This window comes from Nicotiana sylvestris, chromosome 6, assembly GCF_000393655.2.
Source record: "Nicotiana sylvestris chromosome 6, ASM39365v2, whole genome shotgun sequence".
NCBI lineage: Eukaryota > Viridiplantae > Streptophyta > Magnoliopsida > Solanales > Solanaceae > Nicotiana > Nicotiana sylvestris.
The window spans coordinates 30264329-30286127 of record NC_091062.1 but is presented as its reverse complement, the minus strand read 5'-3'; the positions used below and the strand labels follow the sequence as shown (position 1 = coordinate 30286127).

Genomic DNA, 21799 nt, shown 5'->3' with positions numbered 1-21799 from the left:
GCAAGCAAACAATTTTCTATATTGGTGTCTCTCCCCTCCCCCCTCAACACTATGTTGCCTATCAATAATAGCTTTCATTAATGCAATCAAGCTTTCTTTCATTCTCATTCTTTTTTTTTGTTCTCTCAATTGCTATTGACATTGATTTTCTAGTACATCACTGTCAGACTCGTCTACCGTACGGAGGGGACCCCAATTGGCGTGATGTAAACTAAGAGTCCACCAAACTGTATAGAGAAACTGGTCCTCTATCAGTTCCTATAGAACACACACACACATCGACAAGTAAATAACACAACAGTATTTTACGTGGAAAACTCCCAGATTAGGAGATTAAAAACCACGACCTACACTCGTAGGATTTCATCTTCACTAACTGAAAAATTTAGATTACAAACAATTGTAACCTACGAATTAAATTCTTAATCCCTCACCTACTTGCAATAACTATATTGCAAGCCTCTTTGTAATAAATCTATTACAAAGCTCACCACTTTGACTAACTCTAGTCAAACATAAACACAAGGTTTATGGCTTACAAAGATGTCCTACAAGATACTTCTAACTAAGCTGAGCAGGAAATATAAGTAAATAACATTAACAAAGATACAACAATACTAAGGACACCCGATGTACTCAATGCTAGGATCCGGTCCTTTATTCTGTTGCTACTTTGTTCATCAAGCCTTGGATTAAATGAATGTGGCTACACACTTGAGAGTAAACTATGTTTTAGGGTTTGCAAGTGTGTGTTATTCCTTGCTTCATGTTGGTAATATATAAGTGAGGTCACTAGGATTATGCAAGCAAGTGTCCGGTACACAACATGCTTCAACAGTGTCTACTGCACTATTGCGTCTGCAGTGTAGCAACTTTAATAGTTGTAAAGAGTTGACTTATACTGTGACCAGAGGAACTGATAGCCATCGTTTCCCTCTACTTTTCCCTTAACTGATATCATTGGAACTTGTGCCATACATGTGACTTGTCGTTCTGAGCATGGAGAGGCTTTGTATCAGGTTCCCAATCTGGTTCTCATATGAAGTTTGTTAAATCATCAAAACACAAAACACATAACTTTTCAATTTCCTCTTTTTGATGATGAAAAACTTAGAATTGAAGTTCCCCTGAGAACCAGATCTCCATATTGTTCCACCTGCAGATTAGCCATATTTCCCCCTGATAACTTGTTTCTCCCCTTCAATTTTTCTTCCCCCTTTTGGCACCATAAAAATATTTTTTTCAATTAAAAGCAAAAATAAGTCCAGCAAAAATAACTCATGCCACTTGTGTTCACACAACATAGCTAAAAACAGAACACAAGAGTATAACATGCATAGAGAAAGGAATGAGATGCTCATTAATTATAAAGAGAAGAAAACATAAGCAGTAGTACCATTCTTACAAAACATCCACAAAATATACAAACTAAAGTACCAGAGCCATAAGGACAAGATATAAAAACAGGACATTGGACTAAGACAAGGAATGATAAGCTGGACACTCACAAGGGGACGATTTGGGGGGCACTGGAAGAGGGAGGGAAGGATGAAGGGGCAAGGGCTTTGAGAAGAACATCCACTTAAGTATTTGCAGACCACTGCTCATTAATCAGCTGCTCCTTCAGGTTCTCAACTTGTTTCCTCAACTCTGCATTCCCAGCAGTCAAGCGGGCAACCTCTGCACCCTGAGCACTACTAGAACCAGGTTCCTCTCTGGCTTGACTGATCTGCCGCTCAAGAATGGCATTCCTAGCTTTCATCCTCCTTATCTCCTTATTGGCAGCACTATGAGCATCAATTAACTAAGAAATTGTAGAGCTGTTGCCCACTCCCCCCTTCTTATCAATATAATCCTCCAAGGTAGTCATTGAGAATATTTGCTTACGAGTTCCTATAGATGCTCTTCCCAAGGGAGCTTTATTATGTTCTAAAACTTTGGTGAGTAGGAACCCGTATGGCAATCCATGGTTCCCATCCTTGCAGTCTACCACTTTCTTTATATGTTCAATCAGGATTCCAGGCAGGTTGATGATAGTGTATCTGTCCAATGCCTCTAGGAGATCAGGTCCATTAATGATGCAATGGAATGTTTTTCAGCTAGAGGCAGCAGGACCTTGTTCACCATCTCAAACATGAGCTAGTATTCTGGAAGCAGGGCCTTCTTGTGCACCTGTTCCCCTTGCTGAACAGCTTGATGCTTTAGAATAACTTTCCTAAAATTTGAGGAATATGTCCCTTCAACAAATGAGAGCCCCTCAGTAGGTACATCAAGAATACCCCCCAGTATAGCTTCATCCATCACAAAATCCACCCCATTGACCTTTAGGCAGATATTGTCATCCTCCACAATGAACAGATCAACATAGAAACTGTGAACTTCCTCTTTATAGAACAGTAAAGAGATGAGTCCACATCTGAAAATCAAAATTTCAACTAGCTGTCTCATGCCTAACATGTCAAGAATGGCAGCATCAAACACTCTACCCTACTGCAGTTTTTGCTTCTTTAGTAATTTTTTTCTGTCATCTTTAGACACTTCCACTCTAGCTCTTTTTGAAGAACCGGGTTCCTCACTGTCACTTGTTTTTCTTATGAGATTTCTTCTTCTCAACACCTTTCTCCTTCCTACCAGGCTTAGCTTTCTCACTAGACTCCTTCTTTTCAACACTTTTCTCTCCATCAATTTCAACAGTTTTCATAGACGACACTTTCTTGGACTTCACAAACACAAACTTCTTAGAGGATTTACGAACAAGGGAAGTAGGTTCCTCATTCACCTCTACGTCCTCAACATCCACAACATTGGGCGGAGGCAGATCCTCCTCATTCACTAATTTTTTCGCCTTCACCAATCTTCTTCTCTTCTTTTTCTCCTTATTCTTCTTCAAAGCATTTTCAAGGCTTCTTTCTTCTTCTGCCTAGTAGTGGGTCTTTTTAGAACAGGCTCTTTAGAGGCTATTTCGTCTCTTCTACCAGCGATAAACTGGCTACAGATACATCATCATAATCCTCCTCACTTTCATCATCTTCGTTCTTCTTCGAGCAGAGGTTTCGTCTCAGGAATCACTAAATCTAATGGGATTGCATCAAGATGAGGGGAAAGAAGAGGGCCAGTACTATCTAGGGGCTTTCTAGTGGAGCATGAAGTTTCATCCCAAGTAGTAGCATAGCGCACCTTTTAGGAAGAGGGAGCAGGTCCCTCAGTTGGCTCCCATGTAGTACTAACTAGTACCAAGTCACGTTAAGGTGCTACGTCCCCATTTCCATCCCATTCCCCTTTTCTTCCCCCCTGAGGCCCAGCACTCATATCATCAGACACATACTCCCCAACTAGACTCCCTTCAGCAGCAATAAACAACATATTTTCTATGGCTTCTTTTTCACCCAAATCTTCTAATAATGAAGAATCCGTAGAAACTAGAGAAGTATTACCTGATGGTTATAGTTGGAGTAGAGGGGGTGTTAGATGCACCAGATACTTCACTAAGACTAGCAACATCCTCTTTGTCTACAATTTCTTCCTCAACTCGCTGAATTGAGACCTCTGCTCCTTCTTCCCCTTCCACCAGTCCTTCTTCTTTAATTTTTTTCAGCATAACATAGGGAGTGGTTGAAGCGACAAACTTCTTGGGTGTTTGATTTTTTCGGATACTATAGGAACAGAACTTGATGGAGTCAGGAAAGAGACAGTGAGTGGTGGTTGGTTGGAGATGGGGGTTTTTGTGGGTGAAGGTTGAGACTCTGATTCAGATTGTTGTGCTTCATGAGACAAAGACACAGTAGGGATATTTATGGTGGATTTAGGAGACTCTAATTTCTTAGAAGGCATGGTGATTTTTTTAGAGTAAAGACACGAAAGAGAGGGTTTTAGAGAGAAGAAGAGATTTTAATGGCTTTGATATAGACAGTTATAAGAGAGACATGTCTTTTGGGTTTATTTAGAGGGAAGAAGAGACCGGTTACAGTTGGACGCAACAGACTGGGTAGACAGGTCGGTTTGAAATGGGTGTGACATTTGGGATTAAAAGGTATGGGAAATAGGGAGGACACATTTAATGATGTGGCACATTTAGTAGTTCAAAATGCATTTGAGCGTAAGAGGAACTATTGACCCGAGTCAAGGGCATTAGCTTCTTATTTTCCTTGTAATTGCCATGCGTGTTTACCTATGATGGTATATAATTGAGTTAGAGGTTGCCAGAAATTACGTTTTAGTAGTTTACCTTATCATTCCTTCATAGCCAGTCATTGAGGGACTAGGTTCTCAGTTCAATTTGCTCAGTCCCAACTTTAGTCGATTTTATTCAAAAGGCTCTCTGCTTAATGCTTTGGTGAAGATATCAGCTACATGGTCCTCTATTATGTAAAACTTCATACATATGAGACCCTTTTCAACATTGTCCGTGAGGAAATGATGTCACACATCAAAGTGCTTTGTCCTCTTATGCTGAACCAGATCTTTGCCATGTTGAGGGAACTTGTTTTGTCACACATTAGTGGCATATAATAAGAAAACACACTAAGATCTTCTAATTATTGCTTGACCCATAGCAGTTAGGCACAACAGAAAGTGGCTGCCATATATTCAGCTTCTGCAGTAGTGAGAGCTACAGAGTTTTGTTTCTTTGTACCTCATAAAATCAAGTATGACCCCAAAAGATGTGCCATACAAGATGTACTCTTTTTATCCACCAAATAACCAGCATAATCAGCATCAACATGCCCAATTAAGTCAAAATTATCTGTTGAGGGATAACAGAGGACCGGGTCTTGCGTTCCTTTAAGATACGTCAGAATTCTTTTGACAACTTTCAAATGAGATTCGTTACGACTTGATTGGAATCTAGAACATAATCCCACACTAAATATAATGTTAGGTCTGATGGCTGTTATATACAAGAGTGAACCAATAATGCCCTGATACATGGTTTCATTCACAGGGGAACCATGTTCGTCCATGTCTAGTCGAGTGGCTATGGAAATAAGAGTATTAACGGTCTTTGAACTTTCCATCTCAACCATCTTCAGAAGCTCCTTAATGTATTTCTGCTGACTTATCATCTTTCCCTTAGAGGTTTGCTTAACATGCAGACCTAGGAAGAAGTTCAGTTCTCCCATCATGTTCATTTCAAACTCACTTCCCATAAGCTTGGCAAACTCATAACACAAGAAATCATTTATTGCACCAAAGATTATGTCATCAACATAGATCTACACAATTAGCAGGTTCCTCCCTTTTTTCTTCAAAAAAAGTGTGTTGTCAATTTTCCCTCTAGTAAAATTATTTTTCAGAAGGAACTTGGACAGCCTTTCATACCATGCACGAGGGTCTTGTTTTAATCCATATAGGGCATTGTCGAGCTTGAATACATTTTCAGTATGTTCATGGCATTCAAAACCAGGTGGTTATTAGACAATGACTTCTTCCTTCAAATATCCAGTTAGAAATGCACTCTTGATGTCAATTTGGAATAATTTGAATTTCATATGAGATGCAAAAGAAATGAGAATTCTGATGGCTTCCATCCTTGCAACTGGAGCAAAAGTTTCATCATAATCAATTCCTTCCTCTTGATTATAGCTTTGAACTACCAACCTGGCCTTATTTCTTATTGTATTTCCAAACTCATCAAGTTTTTTTCTGAACACCCACTTGGTTCCAATAACTGTTCTATTTGAAGGTCAGGAAATTAGGTGCCACACATTGTTTCTCTCTACTTGATGGAGTTATTCTTGCATAGCAACAATCCAGTCAGCATCTTTCAGTGCTTCCTTAATATTTTTGGGCTCAATTAGAAAAGCTAAGAAAGCAAACATGCTTCTTGTGTTTGATCTAGTCTGAATTTCTAAATCCAGAGGAATGATTACATTCTGGAGAGGATGTGATATTTTGTGCTTCCAGTTAGACACTTGAGTCTCATGGTGAGAAGAACCATGTTCCGCCATGTGGGATTCAGCATTATCATCCATAGAAGTGTAAATGCCACTTCTTTGCTAAGCATCAAGGGTACCTTGTACATCATCAACAACTCTGTTTTCTACTTCAATTATTGCAATAGAGGGACCAGGTTCCTCTGAACCAGTTGGAGGTTCTATTGTATCTTCTTCACTAGATTCCTTGAACTTACTCATCAAATCTGCTTTCCCGTTTGCCATATAAATAACTTCTCCAGGAACCTTTGAATGCTTTTCGTCTTGATCATTGTTATCATGTTAATAATTCCCACTTGAGTGGTGTGATTCATCAAAGATTACATGTATGCTATCTTCTACACATTGAGTTCTTTTGTTGTAGACATTGTATGCTTTGTTTTGTGAAGAATATCCAAGAAATATCCCTTCATCACTCTTGCCATCAAATTTTCCTAGAGCTTCCTTACCATTATTGAGAACAAAACATTTGCAACCAAATGTTCTTAGGTAAGTCAGCTTAGGTTTTCTCCCGTTTAGCAATTCATACGGGGTCTTGTCTATGAGGGACCTGATCATGTATATGATTATCAGATAGCATGCAATGTTCACTGCCTCAACCCAAAATCTTTTTGGTACACCACTACCAATTAGTATCTTCCTTACCATATCTTTAAGAGTCCTATTTTTCTTCTCCACCATACAATTTTGTTGGAGTGTTCTAGGAGCTAAAAATTATGACTTATATCATTTTCAACATAGAATTCATCAAATTTGCATCGTCAAAATCGGTACCATGATCAGATCTTATGTTTACAACATTATGGCTCACCAAAACTTGAATCTGCTTCACAAAGGCAGTAAAGATGGGAAAGGTTACATCCTTGCTGCTGAGGAACAAGGTCCATGTGAATGTGGAGTAGTCATCTATAATAACAAAGATGTACTTCTTTCCTTTTGTACTGGGCATCCTCAAAGGTCCACAGAGATCCATATGGATAGATCCAGTGTCTTTGAGGTACTTACTTCCTTCTTTGACTTGAAGGAAGACCTGACTTGCTTCCCTTTCACACATGCATCACACACCTTGTGATCCTTAAACTTTGACTTCAGCAACCCACGAACTAGGTCCTTCTTAACTAGATTGTTCAACAAGGAAAGTTTGCATGTCCTAGTCTTCTGTGCCACAGTTCAGCATCATCGTTAACAACACTGAAATATGTAAGGTCCCTACTGTTCAGAGACTTAAAGTCAGCAACATAAATGTTTTTGAATCTTTTTGCTACCAGAACCACTTCACCAGTTACAAGATTGGTTACTGCGCAAGAATTTGATAAGAACTTCACTTTGTTTCCTTTGTTGCAGATTTGAAAGACACTCAATAGGCTTTATTTCAGGCCATTCACATAATACACACTCTCAATTGAATGAGTGAATGTCTTCCTAATTATTACAACTTCCAGAATGTATCCCTGTTTGCCATTACCAAAGGACATACTCCCACTTTGCATGTCCTTGAGTGAAAGTAAATAGTCGGTACTTCTAGTCATGTGTTTACAAAAGCTATTACTCATGTTCCATCTTTGGTTGCTTCCTTTTACTACTCCCTACATAAGAAAATCAGAGATTAGACTTAGGAACCCAAACAAGTTTGGGTCCCTTGTAATGAGGAAATGGGCGAATAGTGTTACCACTGTGAGTGCAAAGTCAGTTATCAAGTACAGTAACATACTTGCTATGTGGATTGTAAGGAGCCTTTTCCTTTTGGAACCAAATTCCCTGCATGTTCGCCCATTACTTTTATGCATTGAGGTGGTTGTATCAGAGGACTAGATCCACTTAAAAGATTTATCTAGGTCATTTTTAACCATGTTTAGATCTTCCTGAAGTTGTCTATTTTCTTTCAAGTTTAGCAAAAAGACTCAATTATACCCTTTTGAGTTTATTTTCAAGCTTAATGTGTGCCTTAGTTGCCAGTTCTTTTCCTTTTGAAGAGTTTATGCAATTTTCTATTGAAGCTTTTATAGAATTATTGTCCTTTTTTAAATCTTCAATTATATTCTTTATATCCACAACTACTACCAACAAGTCATCTCTCCAATGTTCTACCTTTTCAATTTTCTCAATTATAACATACTTTTCTTTCTTAAAATCCTCTATGGTTTCTTTCAAATCAATAACTACGACCAGTAAATTATCTCTCTCATGATCTACCTCTCCTAATTTCTCAGTTAAAATATTTTTATCATTGATAAGATTATGGTAAGCATCAATGAAGACATTAGCTAGAGATACCAGCTTCTTTTGAGAGTAAGACTTCAAATTTCTTTGAATGTTTAGAAAGTTTACCTCATCATCATCATCATCTTTATCCTCATCAGATTTTTCCATCGGGGAAAATATGGAGTCAATTCTACTGCTACGCTTTCAGCGTCCATCATGGAGGTATCGCCTTATTCATCATCGCCCTCATATTCACTAGAGGAATCCCCATGCAGGAAGAGCTTGTTTCACAACATTATCAGTGACATCTTTTCTCTTGAATTTCCTGTCTGGAACCAGGTTCCTCTTGGCTGTCTTATCTGTGTTGTGCTTGTAATATTCCTACTTGTGGAGAGGATAATCTTTAATGAAATTTCCTAGCTTCCTGCATTTGTGATAGCAACCATAGCCTTTTGTTATGCTAGAGCTGCACTTTTTTGGAATACCTCCATTACTACGAACCATTTTTTGAAACCTTCGTGTCAAATAGGCCATGTTAGAATCATCACCACTTGAGTCACTATTGTCTGCTTTGAGAACCAGGTGGGTTCTCTTCTTTCATGATCCTTCTTGTTCTTCTTTTTGTAGGTCTTCAGATTTCCAATGAGTTCACCAATCGTCAGCTTTTGCGGATATTTTGCCTCCATAATAGCATTGACTTTGCTCTTCCAAGAACCAGATAACACACTAAGTATTTTTCTTACCAGTTTGTTCTTGGAATAATCTCTCCTAGAGAATGGATCTCATTGATGATAGAAGTGAAGCGAGTATGCATGTCCTGAATGGACTCATCATCCTTCATCTTGAAGAGTTCATACTCAATAGTGAGCACGTCAATTTTTGACTGCTTGACTTGAGTTGTACCTTCATGTGCGGTTTAAAGAGCCCCTTAGATCTGCTTGGCAGATTGAAAAGCTAAGATTATGTTGTTCTTGTCTGGTCCAATACCACAGACGAGGATCTTCTTTGCTCGAAAGTTTTTCTTGATAGCTTTGCGATCAACATCATTGTAATCCTTCCTTGTCTTTGGAATTGTGACTGTTGTCTCGCCAATGGTCTTCATAGGGATGAAGGGTCCATCACAGATGACATCCCAAAGCACCAAATCTTTTGTCATGATAAAATCATGTATTTTTGTCTTCCATCAGCCATTGTATTGTCCATTGAATCTTGGTGGTCTTTAGGTTAATTGACCTTCTTCAAAGTTTGGTGGAGCAACCATGTAGATCCTTTCTATGTGTTAGCTTTATAGAATGAACTTGCTCTGATACTAACTAATGTAAACTAAGAGTTCACCAAACACTATAGAGAACCTGATTCTCTATCAGTTCCCACAGAATACACACACAAAATGCTAAGTAAATAACACAACAATATTTTATGTGAAAACTCCCAACTCATAGAATTAAAAATCATGACCTACACTCGTAGGATTTTAACTTCACTAACAGCGCAACTTTAGAATACAACTATTGTAATCTAAGAATTAAACTCTTAATCCCTCACCTACTTGCAATAACTATATTGCAAGCATCTTTGTAATAACTCTATTACAAAGTCACCACTTTGACTAAATCTAGTCAAACATAAACACAAAGGTTTATGGTTTACAAAAATGTCTTACAAGATGCTTCTAACTAAGCTGAGTAGGAATTACAAGTAAATAACATTAACAAAGATACAACAATACTAAGGATACTCGATATAGTCAATGCTGGGATCTGGTCCTTTGTTCTGTTGCTACTTTGGTCTTCAAGCCTTAGAGTAAATGAACGCGACTGCACACCTGAGAGTAAATTATGTTTTAGGGTTTGCAAGTGTGTATGATCCCTTGCCTCATGTTGGTAATATATAAATGAGGTTACTAGGATGATGAAAGCAAGGGTCTGGTACACAACATGATTTGATATTGACTACTACATTGTTGCATTTGTAGTGCAGCAGCTTTAACATCTACAAATAGTTGACTTGTATTGCGATCAGAGGAACTGATAGCCATTTGTTCCCTCTGTTGTTCCCTTAACCGATATCATTGGAAATAATGCCAAACATGTGACTTGTTGTTCTGAGCATGGAGAGGCTTTGTATCAGGTTCCCTATCTGGTTCTCACATGAAGTTTGTTAAATCATCAAAATACAAAGACACATAACTTATCATGGCAGATAGTAACCGCACGGACATCAGTTGCTTAGCCATACGTCGATCTTCCAAGAAATCTCAGGAAAGCGCCATATAATAGTATGCATGTGCATGCCGTTATATGTGGTTAGAACAAGGAGCAACTATATATAGCGGCAAAGAGTAGTATTCAAAAGGATTGGGTATGGGTTATTTTATGTGTTGAGTTTGGCTAATTAAATTATTCGAGTATTTGAAATGCATTTAAAACCCTCCACGTGTCCACTTAATTAGTTGATTTGAATCTCTTCACGACTGAAGGATAAATTTATTCAAATGTGTAACGGTAAGGCAATTTATAATCGACTACTCAGACAGAGGTTATATTGAAACATTGTCTCGTAACAAAGGGGTAATTAAACATTATCCTTTTCCAATTTATAGTAAACGTAACATTTCAAAGCTAAAAAGGAAAAAAAGATGCTTTACATACTAAAAAGTACCTCGAAAGATGTAACAACCAGACCGATTGTTTTGAGCAATTGCACTTCGCTCGGTTGTTTGAGGGAATGAGTAGCTCGTATGAAGTATTATGACTTATGTGACTTGTCGGTTTTGTTTTTTAGGTTTTTTGGAATTGAGTTAGAAGAATTATTCTCAACTAAAAGCTTTAAATTGAAAGGTTTGACCAAGTTTGACTTTCAGTATTTGACCTTAAATTGGATTTCTTATGATTATGTTTACTCCGTTGAGTGATTCTAGACTTAGGAGCATGTCCAAAATGTGATTTGGAGGTCCGTGGTAGAATTAGGCCTGAATTGGCGGAAGCTGAATTGGTCGGCAGTGGAAAATTTGATATCGGGATCAGAATGGGATTCTGAAAGTTGGAGTAGGTTCATAGTGTCATTTTTGACAGTTATTCGGATGTAATTTGATAGGTTTCGGCGTTGTTTGTGGAATTATAGAAGTTCTTAGGCTTGAATCCAAGGGTAATTTGATGATTTGATATTGTTTTGAGTGATTCGAACGTTTGACTAAGTTTGTATGACGTTATGAGATGTGTTGGTATGTTTGGTTGAGGTCTCGAGGGCCTCAGGTTGATTTCGGGTGGTTAACGGATCAAGTTTGAGGTTGGAGAATGGCTGAAGTTTGGAACTCTGCAGTCATAACCGCACCTGCGAAGTGGGAAGATGACCACAGAAGTGAAAGGAAGAGGGGGTGTGACGACCCAGCCGGTCGTCTTAAGAATTAATGCCTCGATCCCCTATTAACTTCTTTCCATGTGTTTATTTCTGCTATTTTGATTTGCCGGGATGTTCGGTTTTAAGTTTCAGAGAGTTTTAGGACACTTAGTCCCGTACATGAGAGCTTAAGTGTTGGAAATTTGATCGTAGTCGGAATAGTGTGAAAACAACTTTGGAATGGAATTTCGATGGTTCTGTTAGCTCCGTTGGGTGATTTTGAGTTTAGGAGCATGTTCGGATGGTGTTTTAAAGGTCCGTATCTAATTTAGGCTTGAAATGCCGAAAGTAAAATTTTGAAGTTTCCGGTTTGATAGTGAGATTTTGATCTGATGGACGGAATGGAATTCCGGAAGTTGGAGTAGCTCCGTAGGTTTGAATGTGGCGTGTGCAAAATTTCAGGTCATTCGGATGAGGTTTGATAGACTTTTTGATCGGAAGTATATTTTTAGAGTTTTGGAATTTTTAGGCTTGAATCCGTGATTGATTCGTCATTTCGATGTTGTTTTAGGTGTTTCAAGGATTGGTATAAGTTTGGACAGTGGTATTAGACTGGTTGGTGCCTTTGGTTGAGGTCCCCGGGGCCTCGAGATGATTTTGGATGGTTGACAAAAGGATTTTGGAGTTTGGAGTTGAGGTTGACAGAAGGATTTTGGATGGTTGAGATCCTGGGGGCCTCAGGATTCTGTCATAACCGCACCTGTGAGTATGGGACTGCAGGTGCGGAGCCGTAGAAGCGGCATTTGGCATCGCAGAAGCGGAAATGGGGAGGTTTAGTAGGAGCCGCAGAAACAGTATAATTTTCGCAGGAGCGGTACCGCATCTGCGGATGGGGAATCCGTGGAGTCGCAGATGCAGAATAAGGCTGAGTTAATGATTGTCGCAGATGCGGTCCCAGGGCCGCAGATGCAAAAATCGCTGGGCAGAACATATAAATACTTGCCTTCGCAAATTTTAGCCATTTTTTCACCTCTTTTCAAACGGGAAGAAGCTTGGGGAGCACTTTTCAAGAGGGATTTTCAGAGGAGTTCATTGGGGTAAGGTCTTTGGTCCCTAAACTCGTTATTGGAATGATTTTTATCAATTTAAGCATGAAAAATTAAGGAAAATCAGTGGTAAATTGGTGGTTAGGGTTTGACTAATTAGAGACATTTGAGTGATGATTTGAGGGACCTTTTGAGGTCCGATTTTGGTACTTTTGGTAGGACTGAACTCATGAGAGTGTGAGGATTCTGGAAATGTAAATTTTACCCGATTCCAAGACGTGGGCCCTAGGGGTGTTTTGGTCATTTTACCTAATTTTGCGTATTAGCTTAGAGTTTCTTTGTAGAATCAGATACTTGAAGTGCTATTTACATTATGAAATTGAATTGAATAGATCTGGGCCATTTAGAGTTGAGTACTCGTGGCAAGAGCGTGGTTTCAGAGTGATTTGAGGTAGTTCGAGGTAAGTGGAGTGCCTAACCTTGTGTGGGGGACCTTCCCCTTAGGATTTGTTATTACTGTTAATTGAAAAACCTTATACGTGAGGTGACGAGTGCGTACTTGTGCTAAATATTGAAAATCTGATTTTTATTAAGTAATTACTAGTATGTTTCTTTTCTTGTTTATATTACATGCATTTAAAGCTTGTTGTTAGCTTAGAAAAGCATGTATAAGTGTTTTAATTGCCTTATTAGCTCAAACTACTTTACCTGAATTTTGTGCAGCATGCTAGGCTAGAATTACTTGTTTGCCTTGATATGAAATTGACATTTCTGAATATTTTTCCTGATGCTGCTGTGTAATTACATTTGGGACTACGGATGTGGGATTCTGGTAGCTCCCCCTTGTTGTTTATTTGGGACTACGGATATGGGATTCCGGTAGCTCCCCCTTGTCTGTTTATTTGGGACTACGGATGTGGGATTCCGGTAGACCCCCCTGCACAGTTATATGGAACTACGGGATTACACCTGGTAGATTCCCCCAGTACTGGGTATTTACATTTGGGACTACAGAACGGGATTTTGGTAGATCCTCGTGCACTATGCGTTGGACTACGGGACACGATCCTGGGAGATCCATTAGATATGTATAATTGAGACTACAGAACGGTATCCTGGGAGATCTCCGATTGTTATTTTGGTACTGAGCCTTATTTCTTTCTGTATTTACCTTGCCTCTGTAATAGTTATTGTTGCCCTTTTATATCTTATGTTACTTTTACTATTGTACTTATTTATATTGATCTGTTCTACACTGTCGAACTTTCTCGTCACTACCCGACCGAGGTTAGGCTTGGCACTTACTAAGTACTGATGTGGTGTACTCATGCCCTTTCTACGCATATTTTTCATGTGTAGATCCAGGTACTTTGACTCAGTCCTATCACCCTTGAGGCGAGGCGACTGTTCCAGAGACTTAGAGGTATATCTGCCGCATCTGCAGACCGAGGAGTCCCTTTCTACTCTCCCTATTGTATTAGCCCTTATGTATTTTCTTTTCCTTGTTAGATATTCTGGAGTTAGACACTGGTAGGCATTCCAAGGCCTGTGGTTTTATGAGATTCCGGGTTTTGGGAAATGTTGTTAGTTTTCGAGAAGTTGTATTGTATATGCCGAGCGACATTTAAAATACTATTTCATTCGGTTATTTTGGCTTTTAATTATTTCTTCCGCAAGTTTTGTTATTGTCCGCATTTGTTAGGCTTACCTAGCCGTAGTGACTAGGTGCCGTCATGATGGTTCATGGAGAGCAAACCGGGGTCGTGATAGGGGATGTTAGATTCCGTAGGTGCGAGGGGTTTGTTGCACCTACGATGGTCGCAGAAGCAGAATAAAGGGCGCAGGTGCATGTGATGGTCAGGTGCGATGTTGGTTCCGCTCCTGCAATGATCACAGATGCGATCTTGAAGCGCAGAAGCGGCCCATGGAATTTAACTAATTAGCCACAGATGCGGAGGTTTTTGCGCAGAAGCTACACCGCAAGTGCGCTTATTTAGCCGCATGTGCGGAAGGCTTGGGTAGAAAGTATAAATAGCACACTTTGCAAATTTTGGTTCATTTCCACCATTTTCAAGTCGGTTTTTGGAGCTTTTGGAGAGATTTTGAAGGGAGAATCAAGGGGTTTTCGGTGAGGTATGTTTCTTGAGCTCTAATACTCCTATCTATGGTGTTTTCTCGTTGTTTTATTAATTAATTAGTGGAATTAAGGGTGAAAATGAGGGATTTGGGCTTGGAATTTTGGAGAGTTTGATTTGAGGATTTGAAGGACCATTTAATGTCGGATTTTGATGAATTTGGTATGGATAGACTCGTGAGTGAATGGACTTTCAACTTTTGTAATTTTTGTTGGATGTCGAGACGTGGGCCCGAGGACCAAGTTTGAGTGAATTTTAGGATTTTGGTCTAAATTAATAGTTTTTCTTGTGGAAGTCATTTCATTAGCATATATTGATGGTATTGTACTGATTGTGAATAGATTCTGAGCATTTGGAGGCCGAGTCGAGAGACAAGAGCATTGTAAAGTAGAGATTTGACTGAGTTGAGGTAATTAATGATTGTAAATCTAGTCATGAGGGTATGAAACCCCGGATTTTATGTCGTTTTACTATTTTGAGGTGACGCACATGCAAGGTGACGAACATGTGGGCGTGCACCATTGGGGATCGTGACTTGGTCTGTTCCGTAGCAACTGTAAAGTTGCGTATTTGGTTGAAACTATATGATACTTATGTGTTTTAGAAAGAGTTTCTGTAAATTGGGCTGAATGCCATGTTTAGGCCTTGTGCCAGAGCTGTTTGGACCCTTAGGGGCATTTTTCTTACTATCCTCTCAATGTTTTTGATTGAAACTCTATACTCAGTCATGGTTATAAATGTTGTTTTGGGCTGAGTACCCTATCTTTGCTGAGAGCCCGAGTGACTTGAGAGGTTTATGGTTGAGTGAGGATGAGAGCCTGATTCGTGAGGATGTTTATGGGATCGGGCTGCACGCCGAAACATGTTTTACTGATTTATGACTAAGTGAGGCCGAGGGCCTGATTTGTGAGGACATATATGGAATCGGGCTGCACGCCGCAACATGGTTTACTGATTCTTGACTGAGTGAGATCGAGGTCCTAATTGATTTATGCCATGATTTGCTTGTTATATCGCTTGGGCTGAAGGAGCCCCTTCGGAGTCTGCGCACCCCCAGTGAGCACATGTACCTATTGAGTGCGAGTGGCGAGTGCTGAGTGTCGAGTGCTGAGTGACTGGGAGGCATGAGTGATGGTGAGGTATGCCTGAGGGGCTGTTTACGAGTGATTGTGAGGTATGCCCGTGGGGCTGTATACGAGTGACTGTGAGGTTTACCCTAGGGGCTGTATATGAGTAATGTTTGCCTGAGGGACTGTATATAAGTGATGTTTGCACGAGGGGATATATACGAGTGATATTTTCCCGAGGGGCTGTTTATGATTTCATCATTCTTGCTCACCTTTGCATTGAGCCTTTGTTTGAAAACTGTCGAGAAATATCTTTAAATGATTTTTACTATAATTGAGTTTAAACGAGATGATTTGATGCAAACCCTGATTTTAAAAGCATGTTGTATTTTACTGAGATTTCATGATATGAAATTTAAATGCTTTATTGCTCGTCACTATTGCTTAGCCTTTATTTACTATTGTTACTTACTGAGTTGACGTACTCACGTTACTCCCTGCACCTTGTGTGCAGATCCAGGCATTTCTGGACCAGGTAGCGGGTGTTGATTATTCAGTTGTAGATCCATCGGAGTTAGCAAGGTAGCTGCCTGGCGATCGCAGTCCTGCTTTCCTCCCTATTTATCTTCCCTTAGTGTGTTCAGTTATTTCCAGACTATGTTAGTCTTGATATTGTTAGACGGTGGTAGTAGATGTTCATGACTAGTGACACCCCGATGTCGGGCTTTCTTTTCCGCACTTTTACTTTTTGATTTGAATTCCTTATGAAGGTTTTATGTTAAATAGCTTTGAAACTATCTTTGAAATGAGAAATATCAGTTCGTTTTGGTAATGTGTCGGCTTGCCTAGTACCACGATAAGCGCCATCACAACAGTGTTAGTGTGGGTCGTGACAAAAGAGTACATGTATAGTGACAAGATGGAGTAATACTGACGAAGGGAGTGACCTAAAATATGATGAAGACAAACTTAGGTAAAGAAGTTAAAAACAAAAATAGGGTAAATGGTAAAACAAAATTATTCAATAATATATAGTAATTGCAAAATAAAAAAAATAGTGAACTAACACAATAATTCTGTTACATATGAATCTTTTTATGGCTACAGATCAATGAATTTAACAATACAACATGATATATTTTAAGTAACAGTCATAAAATATCTTATTTAAAATAATAATAAAATATAATACAATATAGGAACACACAACCCAAACAGCCAGTAGATGCCATTTTGTTCCATCTCATCCCAAATTTCCAGAAGTATTTTCCATGCAATTGTCACCACATCCGTTGCGTGCACATAAAGGAAGTTATTTTTCAGGAATAAAATAAAAGAAGAAGAAAGAAAAATTAATGAAATCAGTAAATTAAGGGTCTCTTAGAACTATAGTAATGACTTCTCATATTTGGATAAGGTGAAGGATTGACATTGCTCCAAGTGACCCTGTTACTGCGACATCTAACTAAATCATTCCTATCTTCTTCTGTCATATATAGGAATAAATATTGTTGAAAATATAATTAAATAGATAAAAATAAACTCTTTCTTAAAGTTTAAGCTTTTAGATAAGTTGGTAGTACACTTCAACTAACATTTACCTTGAGATTCGATAGGAGACAAGTCCAAGATCCTGGCTTGGCTTTATAGGCACCACTCATCCATTGACAACATGAGAATTATTACAAGAATACAATAGAAAACAGCAACCTTCTTCATTTCTGGATATTGCAAATTTAACGTGCCCCAATGTTTGTTTCAAGTATAGAAATGAATGTTTCACCGCAAAGAAACTCAAAGTAGACCTTTTGAGTTCTTTAGAGCTTGATATCAACTTCTAGAATACTCTAAATAGAGATACCTTCATTGCCTTCAAAGACAAGCCTATAGCTCATGATAGAGTGGTTGATTTGAATGATATAGAAGCCCTCAACTACAAGGTAAAAGAACTTTTCGATTTCCAAAGTTGGTCAAACTTCCTCTCTCTATCACCTCCAAAAGTTTATGAACCCCTAGTTAGGATATTTTATGCTGATCTCCATTCTCCAAAGCCTGGTAAGTTAGAGTCTCTAGTTCTAGGGAAGTGCATGGTTCTAGATTGTGCCCTGTTTAACTTAATTTTTCAGTGTAAATGTTCTAGTTTCTCTATGCTATTCAAAAATACCTGGCTTGAAGATCTTGAAATTGCCTTTGATCAAGCAAAGCGTAGCATAGCTGAGTCTCGCTCTAATTTCCTTCCTAACCAGTTAGGCCCCTGTAATATTAGCTTTGAAACCTGGGTCCTCGCATATATTGTAGCAACAACCCTTCTCCCTCGCACTGGTTCATTTTTCACCTTTTCTCAATGGGATACTTTCTTATTTATTATCTAGTGACCAAGCATAAAATCAAATTGTCCTCTTGGGTCATAAATTTCATGATTGAAAGTGCTGATAATCCTACTAGTCTTCCCTATGGTATGGTTATCACTCATCTCCTAGAAGCCCATAACATCTCTATTTCATTTACCCCTTTGTCTTTGTCACCAGATCTTACAACTCTAGAGCCTTTTCCTGTATGTGGTATGTTTGTGCGAAAGGTACTTGGGTAAAGTAGCAAGAATGGAAGATTAAAGTTATTCAGGCTAAATCCAAAGCAAGAGCGTCTGGTTCCCATCCTAGTGTGTGTGATCCTGAACTTGTGAAGAAATTGAATGATGCCGAAGGATCTTCTTATCTCGACTGAATCAACCATTGGGGATATTCATGACATCTCAAAGGAGACAGGTTCAGAAGTATCAAAGATTAGGGTCAAGATTCTCAAATTAGCAGAGAATGCAGTCAAAGCTTTCAAGGAAGTGGACGACATTATCAATGGGGTAACTTTTACAGTGAATGCTAGCTTTGATCGTCTGAAGGAGGCTATCTGCAATACTCTCACTTATTTTCTGCATCGTTAGTTTGTGAATGGGTGGATGTTTAAGACAATATTTTCTTTCTGTTATGTCTTTTTGTTGTTTTGGGCCAGTTCACCAGTCTTCGACTGTTTTGGTAGGACAATCACTGCACCATTATGACTATCTCTGCGCTGCTGCTTAGTTTCTTGGAATTTTTTTGTTTGCAGTGTTTATTTCTGTTTATATATTGTTATAAGGCGAAATACATAAACGACCCATTTAAGTTATCCACAACGATCAAACAACCTCCTCAACTGACCCATTTATAATTTAGACACTTCAAGTAACTATTAAGTGTATCAAGTAAACACATGTTCCTGATGAGGCATATGCGTGTTTGCAACAAAATTTTGAGCGCGTTGAGTCTTTTTTCAGCCTAATTTTATTTTTCTTTGAAAAAGAACCAAGAAACCTTAGAGCACCATAGTATCTAGCTAAAGCAGCTGTAACTAAGCCTCTCTTCCTCCTTTCTTCTGAACTTAACCATCTTGACCCCACCGTGAAACCAACATAGAGGCGAGAAAAATCAGCCATTAAAGCTCGAACTAAGCGCCGTAAATTACCAGAATCCACCTTTCACCACAAAACTCTATTGCCCGTAACCTTCACAGCTCCGCCTAGTTCCATCGGCCTAAAATCAGTCCCAAACCCAGCTGAAGGAAGCAGCAAAATGTTGTTGCTGCGAAAAACCACAATTTTTTTCTCAGATTTCTCCACCCTCTTTCATCTTCATCGGCGGACAATTTTAAAGATAATTTTACATCAAAAATAATAAATTAGAGAAAAAATTAATATAAGCCCAAATTCTTAATCAAAAAAATAATGGACAGAGAAGACTGAAGATTCGAATACAATTATATTTTTTAGCTTTGCTTGGAGAACGAATTTTCCGGCGATAGAGATCGCATAAGAGGAGCTTTTCTGGCAAGGTCTATTAATGATCCCTTAATGGTTTCTCTATTTGGCTAATCTATTTTATTTCATATTTGTATGTTGTTTTAATTTGTTGGGCGGATTTGCCAAAGACAGGGGATGGAGGACGGGAATGGGAGCAAAGAAGAAGATGAAAGGGAGGGGGGAAGAAGAGAGAGGGGGAGAGGGGGATATCACTAGTTTCGATAAAAGTAAAGGAAATGGGTTTATTTTTCTTCTTTAGATGTATTTTCTATTTTTGTTAATTATATGTGTCATTTTTTAATTATAAATTACACGTATTATACTTTAATTGGCTCATTTGACAGGTCAATGGCAATTATAACTCACGCATGTGGTCTGTTGCACTCGGGTGTTTACTTGATACACTTAATAGTAGATTGAAGTGTCTAAATAGTAAATGGGTCTATTGAGGAGGCTGTTTGATCATTGTGGATAGCTTAAAGAGGCCACTTATGTATTGCGCCTTGTTATAATGCTTTTTGTTGTTGCCCAAAGGGGGAGAAATAAGTTTACAGATACATGTATCATCAATTTTTTATGATTGTCCTGTTGAGAGGGAGTCGACTACTACGAGTATCTGCAAGTATACACATCTTTATGGTTGTTCTAATGAAGGGGAGTCAACTACCACATGATGCTCAGTCAAGGAGGAGTCAACTACAACAAGAAAAGAGTCGACTAAATAGGGAAGTAAATTGCTTTTATGTTATTTTGTCATCATCAAAAAGAGGGAGATTGTAAGATCTAGATTTCAATGATGAAAAATAACATATCTTTATTTGTAGGATCATTCCAGATGCAAAGGAGGATGCAAGCAAGTCTGTCAATGATGTACGAAAGAAGACAAGAAAAGAAGGAGTAAAAGAAAGGAAGAATGCAATGATTTGTCACCAAAAACAAGAAAAGAAGGTCCAAGTTTAAAGAGATTTGTAAAAGATACGACAACCCAGATAACGGAGAATAAAGAAGGAAGGACCAAGATTTGATGAGATCTAGGTTACTGAAATTGCGTCTACTCAGATTACTGAAGATATGCGTTTCAAAGGAAAGTTATCAATTGCTTAGATCAAGGAACAATCTAAGGACCATTCGCATGAGGAGATTCACTCTCAAAAAGGAAAGATTGGCAATCAAGATTCAAACTAAGGAAGGTCAACACTTATTCTTGGAACGAATCATAACTGATTCAACTCTAAGGATCAATTCCCTTCAGATCGCAAATCTCTCAATGATCTGCTAAAATCAGTCAAATCAAAGTTCGAGTATATATTGCAGATCATCAGGGAAGAATTACATACTTTGATTAAACCAACTTCATACTCTTTGTTCTACTATAAACAAGTATTGTTATCTAAGTGTAGTTTACTGTGTTATCAGTAAAGAGAAGAAAGGAGAAAAACTTTGGTGAGACATTGTATCACAATTATTATGAGTGTACTTAGAATAAAAAATGAGTTGCTATTCGGAGATAACATCAATACAATTGTACGACGTTATTCAAGGTGCTTTGAAGTGATAACACCTTTGCAACCGAAAGTGACTAGAGTAGGATTCACATTGAATCTGAACCAGTATAAAAATTCTAGGTGTCTTTAATTCTTGCACTTTACTTCAGTCTTTAGGTTTATCCTGCCTTGACTTTTAGTCGACTATTTGATAAACTAGTCAACTACTTAGACATAAAAAGAAAAAATCGGCAATTCATCCCCCCCCCCCCCGTACTTTCAGTAGCCATTCTCCGTTGAGAGCAAAGTCTCCGATGAAACTTCCTGCAGACAGAAGCTTTATTTTCTTACTTTATTTCTCAATTTAACAACTTTATTTGCACTTTATCTTTAGTTTTACGTTTGCTCTCGGAGACGCTGGGTTTTGAGCCAAGCTTGTCATCTTCTTCAATTTCAATCGTTAATCTTAATATTAATCTTGCTATTTTATTATTTTTTGGATCAAAATTAATTTGCTTGTCTATAAACTACGTAACAAATTTAACTGTACCATTTTGCGGGTAAACAATAATGAAAATGAAAAAAGTTCCAACAGTTTTCTACAACTAGCAAGTTATAATTCATTAAAGTGGTTTAAGGTTTCAATTCATTTCTTATTATCTAACTATCTATCTATCTATCTATACTATATTAAGCGGGAAGCACCTAAGTGTAAAGTTAAATTACCATATTGCCCTTCTTAGAAATTTAAATATCCTATT

The 21799-nt window shown here is 38.4% G+C and overlaps 1 protein-coding gene across 1 annotated transcript; it reads right to left on the bottom strand.

Moving 5' to 3' along the window:
* Positions 1-7060: 7060 nt before the first annotated feature.
* Positions 7061-8303, bottom strand: LOC138870431 (uncharacterized). The gene is made up of 3 exons (XM_070148234.1): positions 7845-8303; positions 7330-7519; positions 7061-7230 (listed from the first exon to the last, which is right to left on the bottom strand). The coding sequence occupies exons 1-3, from the start codon at positions 8301-8303 to the stop codon at positions 7061-7063; spliced, it is 819 nt and encodes a 272-aa protein (XP_070004335.1).
* Between the last annotated feature and the right edge of the window lie 13496 nt (positions 8304-21799).